Consider the following 13139-nt stretch of genomic DNA (forward strand, 5'->3'; position numbering starts at 1 on the left):
CCTAATTTCTCTGCTGACTTCCAGTCTCACATTTCCAACTGCCTTGTAGATATCTCCAACTGGATAACCAAACTCAACAAATCCAAAACTAAGCTCATTTTTTTTGTTTGTTTGTTTGTTTGTATTTTTGGCAAGGCAGTTGGGGGTAAGTGACTTTCCTAGGGTCACACAGCTAGTTAAGTGTTAAGCATCTGAGGCCAGATTTGAACTCACGTTCTCCTGACTCCAGGGCCAGTGCTCTATGCATTGAACCACCTAGCTGCCCCTTGAGCTCATTGTCTTTTCCCCTAAATCTTTCCACCACTATCTTCCCTGTTCCCATAGAGGACAGCATGGTTTTCCCCAGTCCCTCGGGCTTATAGCCTAGGTGTCATCCTCATCTCCTCACTGTCCCTCACACCCCTCTCCCCATACCCAATCTGGTGCCAAGGCCTGTTGCTTTCACTTTTGCAATATCTGCTGAATACACTTCCTTCTCTCCTCTGACACTGCTACCCACCTAGTGCAAGCTCTCATCCCCTCACATCTGGATTATTTCAATAGCCTGCTGGTGGGTTTGCCTGCCTAAAGTCTCTCCCCACTCTAATCCATCATCCATTCAGCCACCATTTTCCTAAAGTGAAAGTCGGATCATATCACCTACTCTAGTGGTCCCCTGTTGCCTTCAGAATCAATACAAAATCTTCTCTTTGACATTCAAAGCCCTTCACAGTCTAGCCCTTTTTCCATCTTTGCTGTCTTCTTACACCCTGTTCTTTGCCACATACTCTTATACTCTTCGATCCAGTGACACTTGACTGTTCCATGAACAAGACCCTCCATCTCTCTGTTCAGGGCATTTTCTCTGGTTATTTCCCTATAGGTGGAATGCTTACCTACCTCATCAAGCCCATTGGCTTTCCAGGCTTCCTTTAAGCCCCAACTAAAATCCTATTTTCTTGAGGAAGCCTTTCCCAGCCCCTTTTCATTCTGCTGCCTCCCCTCTCTTATTAATTTCCTATTCATCCAACATATATTTTGTTTGTACATTTTTGTACATATTGTCTCCCCCATTGAATTTGAGCTCCTTGAAGGCAGGGTCTGTCTTTTGCCTCGTTTTTTTATCCCCAGTGCTTAGAATAGTACATTATGTGCCTGGCATAGAGAAGGTATTTAATAAATATTTATTTATTGACTGACTGAGAGATCAAGTAACTTTCTCAGCTTCATACAACTTAGGAAGTGTCTTAAGTCAGATTTGAACTAGGTCTTCCTGACTCCAGGCTCAGTGCTCTGTCTTCTCTACCATCAGCTGCCTAATAGTAAAGCATTGTATCAATAGCAAGCATCTTATCTGTCCCATGACTGATGCTGATTTTTCATTTCTTATAGGGCATGCCAGGACCACATGGGAATCCTGGATTGCCTGGGCCACCTGGTCCAAAGGTAAGTGATTGATTTCACAAGAGTCATGTGATTTTCCTTATACTATACAAACATGGCAGCTTTGGAAACTGAGCATTCGGAAAGAGAATAGTCTGAAGTTTCAGCATGGGAGAGGATTGCTAAGTGATGGCATTTCTACAAAGTTAGCACAAGCAGGCAATGAACAACTCTAAGATGCAGGATCCCAATCTCATCAAGGCATAGGATACCTGTCTTTACCTACTCTAAAGTAAGGCCAATACCTAATATACTTTACTCCTATAGCATCTTTAATGTATAAATAAAATGAACATCTTGAAGGTACAGTGATAGAAGATATTGAAGAAAGGGCATTGAAGAACTATAAACCATATCCCCTCCGCTTTTCTGAAAAAGAAAAAAAATAAACCCTTGTCATATATGCATAGTCAAGCATTCCAAATTCTCAAATCAATCATGTCCCAAAATATGTCTCATATTTTAGTCCACTCTCATTTAGTCCACCAAGTCTCCATCAGGAGATGGGTCATGTTCTTAATCATTGATCCTTTGTAATGATGTTTTATCATTTCATTGACTGGTGTCTTTCCAAATTATTCATTTTGAAAAAGGTTTTTTTGTCAGTTAATCAACAAACATTTATTTTATTTATTTATTAATTTAATTTTAGTTTTCAACATTCACTTCCACAAGATTCTGAGTTCCAAATTTTCTCCCCATCTCTCCCCTCCCCCCATCCCAAGATGGTGTACATTCTGATTACCCTGTCCCCCAATCTGCCCTCCCTTTTATCATTCCCCTTCTTTTTCTTATCCCCTTCACTTCTATTTTCCTATAGGGCAAGATAGACTTCTATACTCCATTGCATGAACATCTTATTTCCCAGTTGCATGTAAAAACAATTTTTAACATTCATTTTTAAAATTTTGATTTCCACATTCTTTCCCATCCTCCCTCCCCACCCACCCTCATTGATAAGGCAAGCAATTCAATACAGGTTATACATGTGTAGCCATGCAAAACACTTCCATAACAGTCATGTTGTGAAAGACTAACTATGTTTCCCTCCATCCTATCCCACCCTCATTTATTGTTCTTTCCTTTGACCTTGTCCCTCCTTAAAAATGTTTGCTTCTGATTTTCCTCTCCTCCCATTTGCCCTCCCTTCTATCATCACCCCCTTCTCTCATCCCCTTCCCCTTAAGATAGATTTCCATAGCGATTTGAGTGTGTATGTTATCCCCTCCTTAAGCCAAATCTGATGAGAGTAAGGTTCAGTCATTCACTCTTGTCTCCCCGCTCTTTCCTTCCATTATAAAAGCATTTTTGCCTCTTTTATGTGATATAATTTACCCAATTCTACCTCTCCCTTTTTCCTCCTAGTTCATTCATTTCTTACCCCTTAATTTTATTTTTTAGGTATCATCCCTTCATATTCAACTCTCCCTGTGTCCTCTGTGTGTGTGTGTATACACACATACATATACATATATATACACATACATACATATATGTACATGTGTGTGTATTCCCTCCAACTACTCCAATAATAAGAAACATCTCATGAGTTACAAATATCATCTTTCCATGTAGAAATATAAACACATCAACTTTAATAAGTCCCTTATGATTTCTCTTTCCTGTTTACCTTTCATATTTCTCTTGATTCTTATATTTGAAAGTCAAATTTTCTATTCGGCTCTGGTCTTTTCATCAAAAATGCTTGAAAGTACTCTATTTCACTGAGTATCAATTTTCCCCCTCATGGATTATACTCAGTTCTGCTGGGCAGCTGATTCTTGGCTTTAATCCTAGCTCCTTTGACCTCCAAAATATCGTATTCCAAGCTTTCCAAGCCTTTGATCCCTTAATGTAGAAGCTGCTAAATCTTGTGTTATCCTGATTGTGTTTCCACAATACTTGAATTGTTTCTTTCTGGCTGCTTGCAACATTTTCTCCTTGACCTGTGTTGCAATAATTCAGCTAGCAGCTGCTGTGGGGGTGTAAAACCAACAACAACCAGCTCACAGAATGCTGCAAGCCCAGGTTCTTTTGATCTGCTTTACTAAGGAAAGCAATGTTAAAGGGTTAACGATATTACTTTAATCCACTATACAAATTTCATTCACTTAGTTCAGGGGAAAAAGCCAGCACCCTGAACTCCAGAGCAAACACAAACAAATTACAAACATCAATAAACAGACCTAGTCTGATTCAAATCTCAATGCATAGTCACCAGAGTTTAACAAAGTCCGAACATCTGGGTTTACAAGCTGGAGCGCTCTTAACTGCAGCTGCCCAGAGTCTGCACATCAGCACACCGCCAAGAGTGAGAGCCCTAAGCAAATAGCTCTGTCTTCCCTTTTAAAGTACTCTTTAGCTGTCATCAAACATCATCTGTGCGACCCAAACGTAAGCTGTTACCATTGGCTCTGGTCTTAGCAACTCCCCTTAGGACCCATGTGACCTAAAATGCGACTTAAACCCACGTGGCCTAAAAGCCTCTGATGTCACAAACCTGTCACTCAAACCCATGTAAACTAGGCTTTCCCTTGAGGCAAGGAGGTCATCAAGGACTCCTAATTTAATCAAGGAAACAAAGGTCAAACTCTTCAAGGGCACTTGGTTGAATAACTGCTAAGAGCCCATCTTGATTCCCAATATACCTGGGAACTCTGGAATTTGACTACAATATTCCTAGAAGTTTTCCTTTTGGGGTCTCTTTCAGGAGGTAATTAGTGGGTTCTTTCAATTTATATTTTCCCCTCTGGTTCTAGAATATCAAGGCAGTTCTCCTTGATAATTTCTTGAAAGATGACATCTAGGCTCTTTTTTTGATCATAGCTTTCAGGTAGTCTAATAATTTTCAAATTATCTCTCCTGGATCTATTTCCCAGTCAGTGGTTTTTCCAATGAGATATTTCACATTGTCTTCTATTTTTTTCATTCTTTTGTTTTTGTTTTAGGATTCTTGATTTCTCATAAAATCATTAACTTCCATTTGCTCTATTCTAATTTTTAATGAATTATTTTCTTCAGTGAGCTTTTGGGCCTCATTTTCCATTTTACCAATTCGGCTTTTTAAGGCATTCTTCTCCTCATTGGCTTTTTGGACCTCTTTTGCCATTTGGGTTAGTCTATTTTTAAGATGTTATTTTCTTCAGCAATTTTTGGGTCTCCTTTAGCAAGTTGTTGATGTGTTTTTCATGATTTTCTTGCGTCACTCGAATTTCTGTTCCCAATTTTTTCTCTACTTCGCTTACTTGATTTTCAGAATCCTTTTTGAGCTCTTCCATGGCCTGCAACCAATTTATATTTTTCTTGGAGCCTTTGGATGTGGGAGCTTTGACTTTGTTATCTTTTCCTGGTTGTATGTTTTGACCTCCCTTGTTACCAAAGTAAGATTCTATAGTCTGTTTTTTCCCTACTGTTTGCTCATTTTCCTAGCCAATTACTTGACTTTTTACCTGTTTGTTAAGGTAGGACTCTGCTTCTAGTGTGGGAAGTGTAATAGCTCAAGCTTTAGGGGTTTTGTGCAGCGGTTTCCAGAGATACTTTTAGGGACCTGTAAATTTTCAGGTCTTCCAAGGTGGTTTGATCAAAGGAGCGTTGTTTACTCCTCTCCTGTCCTGTGCTCTGGCCTGGGAGTGACCACAAGCACTCTTTCTGCCTTGGAACTATAAGGAGGATTTCCTCTCTACCACAGCCACAAGCCCTGCCATGCCAGAGCTCCTTCTTACCCAGAACTGAGACCCAGATCCAAGCACAGGCAAAACAAGAGCATACTGCCTTGGTGCCAGCAAAGATATCCCTGCAATCTCCCTCTGATCAGCTGCTTGATCCCCCCACCATCTGTGGGCAGAGAGCTCTGGAAGCAGCAGCTGCTGCTGCTCCCCCCAACTCTGCCCCCTCCATGCCTCTGCTTCCACTCCCCTGCCCTCCACCCCACCCCCACTCTAGCTTCCCCCCCCCCCCCTGCCACCCAGCCTCCACAGCTGCTCTGGGCCTGGACCTTGTTCCTCTCTCACCCAAGTGCAATCTTTCCTACTGACCTAAGTTGTCTTTGGCCTTTGTGGGTTGAAAAGTCTGAAGCTGCCAGTGATTCAGTCCCCTGAGGTTTGCTCTAGCCCCATCTGTGCTGGTGCAGCCCAAGCTGGACTGTGTTCCTCTCCCAACCCAGAGCAACAGACCTTTCCTGTTGACCTTCCAGGTTGTCTTTGGCTAGAAATTTGTCTCATTGTGTCATTTTGTGATTTCTGCTGTTCTAGAATTTGTTTAGAGTTAATTTTACAGGTATTTGGAGGAGTTTGGGGGAGAGCTCAATCAAGTCCCTGCTTTTGCTCTTCCATCTTGTATCCAACCCCCTAAGTATTATTCTGAAAATGGTTTTTTAACATAATATCAGTAGTTTTCCTGGTTCTGCTTACTTCACTCTTTTGATAATTTAAGTCTTCCCAGGTTTCTCTGAAGCTCTTCTTTTCATTATTTCTTATGGCATAGATAGTGTTCCATCACAGTCATATACCATAATTTGTTCAGCCATTCTATAGTTGATTGATATAGATTGTTAAAGAAATGAAAATTAAGGCAATTCTAATTTTCTACCTCACACCCATCAGAATGTCATAGTGGACACCAAAAATATGACAAAGGATAGCCTGTGTAAAGGGCTGGAGGTAGGAAATGGAATTTTAGCCACAGGGAATCAGAACATGCAGACCAGTTCAGCTGGAACACCACAGAATACAAAAATAAAAGCCTGGAAAGGTAGTCTGGAGCCCGACTCCACATGACTTTACATGCCAGAGAAGTTTGTATGTTGTCATAGAAGCAATTGATAGCCCTGGCAGCTTTTTATGCAAAGGAATGATGTGCTTGGATTTATGCATCAAGGAAATAATTTGGACAGCTGTGTGTGAGATGGATTGAAGAGGCAGTAGACTGGGAACAGAGCAATTTTGAAGTTGTTGCAACAATCCAGGCAGAAGGTGATGAGGGCCTGAATTAAGGTGGTGGCATTTTGAGTGGAGAAGAGGGAATGGATATGAGGGATAATTGGGTGATGGAAGTGACAAGGTTTGACAAACAGCTGGATATGTGGAGTGCAGGAGATTATAGCATCAATGATGATTCTGAGGTTGTCAGTCTGGGTCATTAGAAGGATGGTGCTGCTCTTTACTGGCTTGAGTGTGTGTGTGTGTGTGTGTGTTTGTGTACATACTGAGTTCTGTTTTGGTAATGTTGAGTTCTAGATGCCAATAGGGCATTTAGTTTGAAATATTTAATAGGCAGATAGAGTTCTAGAGAGAGGTAAGGGTTGATATATAGACCTTGGAGTAATGAATAGAAATAATTTTTTTCTTCTATTTATCTAACCAGATTTGAGCCCATAGGTGCTAATGATCTTACTGAGTGTAGAGAAAGAAGAGAAGAGGGACAAATACATATCCTTGGGGGGCACCCACATATAGGGGCTGATTAAAGGGTTAAAAATACAGCAGAGGAGACTGGGAAGGAATTTCCAGACAGGAAGAGAACCAAGAGAGCGGTATCATGCTCCTGAGATGAGAGAGTATCCAGAAATTGGTCAGTAATATTAAGTGTTGCACAAAGGTTGAGAAAGACAAGGACTGAAAAAAAGTTATCTGATTTGTTAATTATGGGATCATTGGTAATGGAGCCTGCTGTTTCAGTTGAATAATAGGGTTGGAAGACATTTGGAAGAAGTTGAGAAGTTAGTGAGAGGAGAGGAAGTGGAAGCAACAATCCTAGACAGGTTTGTCTAGGATTTTGGCTGTGAAAAAGAAGAGAAATAGAGAATGAATGCTAGAAGGGATGGTAGATTCAAATGAAGGTTTTTTGTTTTGTTTAGAAGCATGAAGACTACCTGGGCATATTTGTATGGAGTAGATAATAAGTTAGTAGATAGAAAGAAAATAAAAATTAGGAAAAAGGGGAAATGATTGTAGGGACAAGCTATAAGTAGAGACAAAAGGGGGTGGAATTAAGAGCACAAGTAGGACACACTGTACGTTGACCCTAATAAATGATACCATTGCAGTCCTCTTCCAGAATGAAGGACAACAACCATATCTCTATGATAGAGTAAATCTTTTCTGCTGGGCTTCTTATAGAGTCTTAGACATACCTTTCCTCACTGCCTCCAAGCTGTCCTTAGCTCCTGATGCAGCCGTTGCCTTTAGCTACTACTATACATGGGATGCTGCTGGGATGCCAGTGAAAAAGTCTAAATTCTCCAGCCCTCTCAAGTTCACAAAGTCCTCCTCCAGTCAAAGGACTAGGGGTCAAACATGAGGTTGATACCAAGTTACTGTCCCCACCCCACTCCAAAGATTTCTTCTTGGAGGCGAACTGAAACCTTTCTCTTCTGTCCTGCCAGAAACTCTAATTCCAAACTAGCTCACTGGTTTTATACAAACCCCACAGAGCCTTTTCAAGACTCTCAATGAATCTGAACAGAATTCCTATAAAACATCATTCTAGATCAACCATTGGCTTTCAGAGACATACACATTATGGCCTTCTTCATTCTTAGTCTAAAACCTATGATCGATTTATTCAGCAGAGAAGTATTTTCACCTGATTCAGTCTTTAGGGTGTGGCATTTTTATTTTTTTAATTTAATTCATTTTATTCTGAATTTAAGATATAAAACAAGCATTTTTGTAACATAGTAGAATAGAAAAAAACATGACTGCACATGAAACCGCAAATTTATTAAGTATGATTTGCTATTCCCTTTGAATATGTAATAAAGTTATCATGTAACTTTCTTTTTTTTCTTTCCTTTCCCCCTTGCGCCTCATGATGGCTACCATTAGACACAAATATATATGTGTGTGTATATATATATATATATATATATATATATATATATATATATATATAATATATATGTATGTATATATACACACCTTTGTATATATCTGAGTATATGTATGTATATGTGTATATGTGTACAAAACCATCGTATACATACATACATGTGTGTATGTAATACCATCTTATACACTTCTATTTATCAGTTTTCTCTGTATCTTTAAATGGAGTGGTTTGATTTGATTGATTCAGTCAGCCCCAATACTTACTTGACAAACATTCATCCCCCAAACCTAGAGTATTAAGAAGCATCTTCAAACCCTTTTACCTTCTCTTAAAGGAGGGAGACAAGCTGATACTTCGAGCACAGAGAGAAATCACTTGGCTCTATAGAAATATAAACACTGTACCTTTAGTGCAAATCATTACAAGATTTTCCCTGTTCTCCATCATGAACAAGGTCTTCAGTCTTGTTTTTCAAACAGCTTCTCATCCATTGAGAGAACTGGGTTAACAATGTGGACACTGACCTCTCTATATTGTGTAGAACACAACATCCTTTAATAACCCTACCCATTTAAAGTGGAATCCATGTGAAAATAAGAAGTAAATGTTGTTCCTTTAGGGACGTGCTTTGGTTGTGCTTAGGTTAGTACCTGTTTTAAAATATAACGATGACCCTCATTAGGATCATGCCTGACCTTGAGAGCTATGTCTTTAAACTGTTAAACATTAGAAGATCAAAGGGCCACATGGCCATTGTAACAACTTCATTGCAATTCCCTACAGTGTTAATAAAGTAAAATGTAATAAAGGAGACAAGAGCTATTCCTCTCATTAACTGAGATCACAGAGCTTCCATTATGGGGCTAATTGTGACAATATTGCTGTACTAATATGTTCCACAAAGAAGTTTGTTCCATTTATGGCTTTCAAATGTCCATTCCCTCCATTGAATCGCCTTTTTGTTGCTGCCATCAAGTGTTGCATGGATTATTTGTTTATTTTGCTTTTTATTAGGGGATAGATGCAAATCTTTACTAGTGCCAATGAAATGCACAAATAGTTCAATAACAGCCCTTTGAAGATGCATGCTGAGTCCAGAGTCTGCATAATAACCTTCCCATGTGATGCCAGTTCTTCCCTAGGCAATTTGCTAGCAGTCAGACCAGCTACAAGAAGGATTTCTTAAGGAACCCTAAAAACAATGAGCACTGCTTCTGTCGCTTTAGTCAGGGGACAGCATTTCCTTATGGTTTTAGCCATTTTGATGGAAAATATCTTCCTCAATAAGGCAGCAAGGTGGCACAGTGGCTAGAGCATCAGGCTTGGAGTCAGGAAGACCTGAATTCAAATCTGACCTCAGATACTTACTAGCTGTGTGACTTAACCTTGTTTGCCTCAGTTTCCTCATATGTAAGAGGAGCTGGAAAAGGAAATGGCAAAACACTCCAGTATCTTTTCCAAAAAAAAACTCCAAATGGGGTGGGTCATGAAGAGTTGGACACAACCAAAAATGACTGAACAACAACTGACCACATCACTGTCACCCCCATCCTCATTCATTAAAGTCCTGTGGCTCCCTGTCACCTCCAGGATACAATATAAAATCTCTTGGGTATTACATAGCCTTTAATAACCTGGACAGTCCCTATCTTTCCAGTCTTCTGACACCTTGCACCCACCCCCATACCCTGATAGCTACAGAACTGATTTTCTTGATGTTCCTTGAATAAGACACTCCATCTCCCCACTCTGCCTGGAATTCTGTCCCTCTTCATCTTTCCCTCCTGGTTTCCTTAAAGTCTCTGCTAAAGTGTCACTTTTAGCAAGAAGCTTTTCTCCTTCACCCTTAATTTTAGGGCCCTTTCTGAGGTTATCTCTAATTCATTATACACACACACACACACACATACATATATATATGTGTGTGTATATATATATATGTATATATATACATTGTTTGTACATATTGTTTGCATGTTGTCTCCCCATTAGACTGAGAGGAAGCTTCTTGAGAAAAGGGATTGTTTTTGTCTTACTTTACATCCCTAATGCTTAGCACTTTGCCTGGAGCTTTATAGATGCTTAGTAATTTGACTTTTAAAAAGTCATATTCAAGTTATAAATGCATCATAGGAATGTAGAATGTAAATCACTTCAGAGCAGGCCCTGTCTATTGTACATGCAGTAGGAGCTTATTACATGCGTGTTGGATGAATGAATCAATCTACAAAGTCATGAAAATTAGGTTCTAATGAGAAACTGAGGTTAAATTTGAAGGGACCTTGCCGCCATGATGGCACTCTTTAGTTACAAGAGGCTTAGTGGCAGACGCTTTCATGTGTAGGTTGAGCTAAATGGATGCTGAGGTTCTAACTATCAAATTCTATGATTCTGAGTCCTTCTGGGCTCCAGGCTCCTGACCATTAGAACTTCAAATCCTAATACACAGGAAGAGCTCTGGGAGGATTCTGGTGCTGTTTATTGCTGGTGTACTCAGAAATTCTCTTGGTATGGAAAGGATTTATTCAGGTACATACATACACACATATGTACATATATATGCATTATATGAAGTCATTTGCTAATATCACAAACTACATGTAATTCTTGAATAGAGATAAGTAGGTGGTATAGTGGATAATTTGCTGGAACCAGAATCAGGAAGACCCAAGTTCCAATCTGGCTTCAGACACTTGCTATCTGTGTAATCTAGGCAAATCACCTGATGTTTCTGCCTCATTTTCCTCATCCCTAAAAGGGAATAATAACAAAGATCTGCCTGGATGCAGCTATGTGATATAGTAGATGGCGCTCTGGGCCTGGAGTCAGGAATCCATTATTTGAAATCTGACCTCAGACACATACTGGCTGCATGACCCTGGCCAAGTCACTTCATGTCTACACGCCTCAGCTTTCTCGACTATAAAATGAGTTTAATAATAGCACCCGCCTCCTGGGATTATTTGTAAAGTGCCTGGCACATAGTAGGTATTTAATAAATGATTGTTCCCTTCTCTTTCCACCATCAGGGTCCCTTCCCTCTACCTCCTACCAGTGTTATAAGGAAAAAATGAGATAATATTTTAAAAGTGCTTTGTGAATCTTAAAATTCTATATAAACGTTAGTTATTATTATTCATATTATTAAAGTATTCTTAGTCACTTTCTCTACCAGCCTTTTCATTCTGTGTAATTCCTGTCTAAATACTTCCAAAAATTCTCCATAGATGATCAATACCATGCCATTGAGACTTTCTTCTAGGCCTTTTTCATGAAGAGCGGACTCAAATCGCTGTCTGTTACCTCTCACTTGTGCTCCGTGGACTCCACCCAATCACACGTTTCTCACTTGGATGATGTCTTTTAAGCCATTTCTCATATGTGGGTCATTATTGGTAACATGGGTTCAGAGCTGGAAGGGAGTTTGAGGTCTTCCATCCCAGCCGCAGATGAGCAGACCGAGGTCCAAAGAAGCTAAAGTCCTTATCCGAGTACAGTACACCCAGTGACTTCTGATACATGAATGTGCATGAACCTTCCCCTCACTCACCCTTTCTTTCTTATACCCTAGGGCCCTAAAGGAGATCCAGGATTATCTCCAGGTCAAGCTGCCGCTGGAGAAAAGGTAATGGGCTTTCCTTAGAAAATCTAAAAGTCATGACCATGGAGTTAAGGTTTTCTGGTTTGGTTCTTTATTCTCCTCATTGCACTTTTTTTGAATTGCTATTGGACAAAAAGGAATTCATCCTGGGCACTGCATTAATATACATTTAGTTGTTTATTCATTAATTGGTCTACTGATTTATTGAGTTATGTGAACCACTATCACCAATATTTATTTAAAGAATATGGTACTAAGGACATGTGCTGCCCTGGACCCTGTGAGGGAGTGGGGGGAGGGTAGTATACAAAGAAAAAGGAGACATGTCCTCTAAAGTATTTTCACTTTTTACTAGATGCCAGTGGCTTTATGGTGTAGTGGACAGAGCAGGCTTTGGAGCCAGAAGGCCCTCTCTATAGACCCTGCCTCTGACGCACAGCAGCCATGAGACTCTGGGCAAGTCACTTACCTCTCAGTGCTCTAGGCAATTCTCTAAGACTATATAAGTCACAGAGAAGGTGTCAACCTACACTGGTAGAGGGACTTTCCTCATCTGGGAGATCCCTGTCCCAGAGAAATCACAGCTCTAGTCTCTATTTCTATTAAAGATGAATTTGGGTTTAAATGCATTTGTACATGCAGACTAAAGAAACTGAGGCCCATAAAAGTTGAATGCAACAGAACCATGATTTGAACTCAGGTCATCAGACTCTAGAACCAGGGCTTATTTATTCTAACATATGGCTGATGAGTAATGGAGCCAGAACTGGAACCTAGATCTTTTAACTTCTAGTTTAGGCCTCTGCTTGGAGGCACCTACCGCTGGACTTGGAGCAAGGAAGTCCTGAGTTCAAATATTGCCTTGGACACTTAGAAACTGTGTGACCTTCAGCAAGTCACTTAACCTCTCTCAGCTTCAGTTTCTGTCTCCTTAGAATGGGGATAATAGCAGCACCTACGTTACAAGGTGGTTGTGAGAACCAGATGAGTTCTCCCAGTTGTATAAAGCACTCTGCAGATCCTAAAAGCGCTACATACAGGGCATCCCCAAAAGTCTGAAGATTATTTATCATATCGCTCCACTCTCCTGCTCTCAATAACGCAAGCACTATATGAAAATCAGGCAGAGGCCTACATGATAATAACTGATGTTCCTCTAAACACTGTGACAAATTCATAAATGCAGGTCTCCAGTCACACAGAAGTTCTTTCTGGAGGCATCTGCCAGAGCTTTGTTTAGACTGGGATCTGAGCTCTCCAGGACAATTATAGGGTGTTTTTGTTTATG

General features: G+C 40.1%; 1 protein-coding gene across 1 annotated transcript in view; it reads left to right on the forward strand.

The window, feature by feature from the left end:
• COL24A1 (collagen type XXIV alpha 1 chain) overlaps positions 1-13139 on the forward strand; it is a 378533-nt gene that overhangs the window by 63227 nt on the left and 302167 nt on the right. Inside the window, exons 10-11 of the mRNA XM_036755470.1 lie at positions 1372-1425; positions 11822-11875. Coding sequence (XP_036611365.1) covers positions 1372-1425; positions 11822-11875 — 108 coding nt within the window. The remainder of the gene's footprint in view (positions 1-1371; positions 1426-11821; positions 11876-13139) is intronic.

Source organism: Trichosurus vulpecula, chromosome 4 (genome assembly GCF_011100635.1).
Source record: "Trichosurus vulpecula isolate mTriVul1 chromosome 4, mTriVul1.pri, whole genome shotgun sequence".
NCBI lineage: Eukaryota > Metazoa > Chordata > Mammalia > Diprotodontia > Phalangeridae > Trichosurus > Trichosurus vulpecula.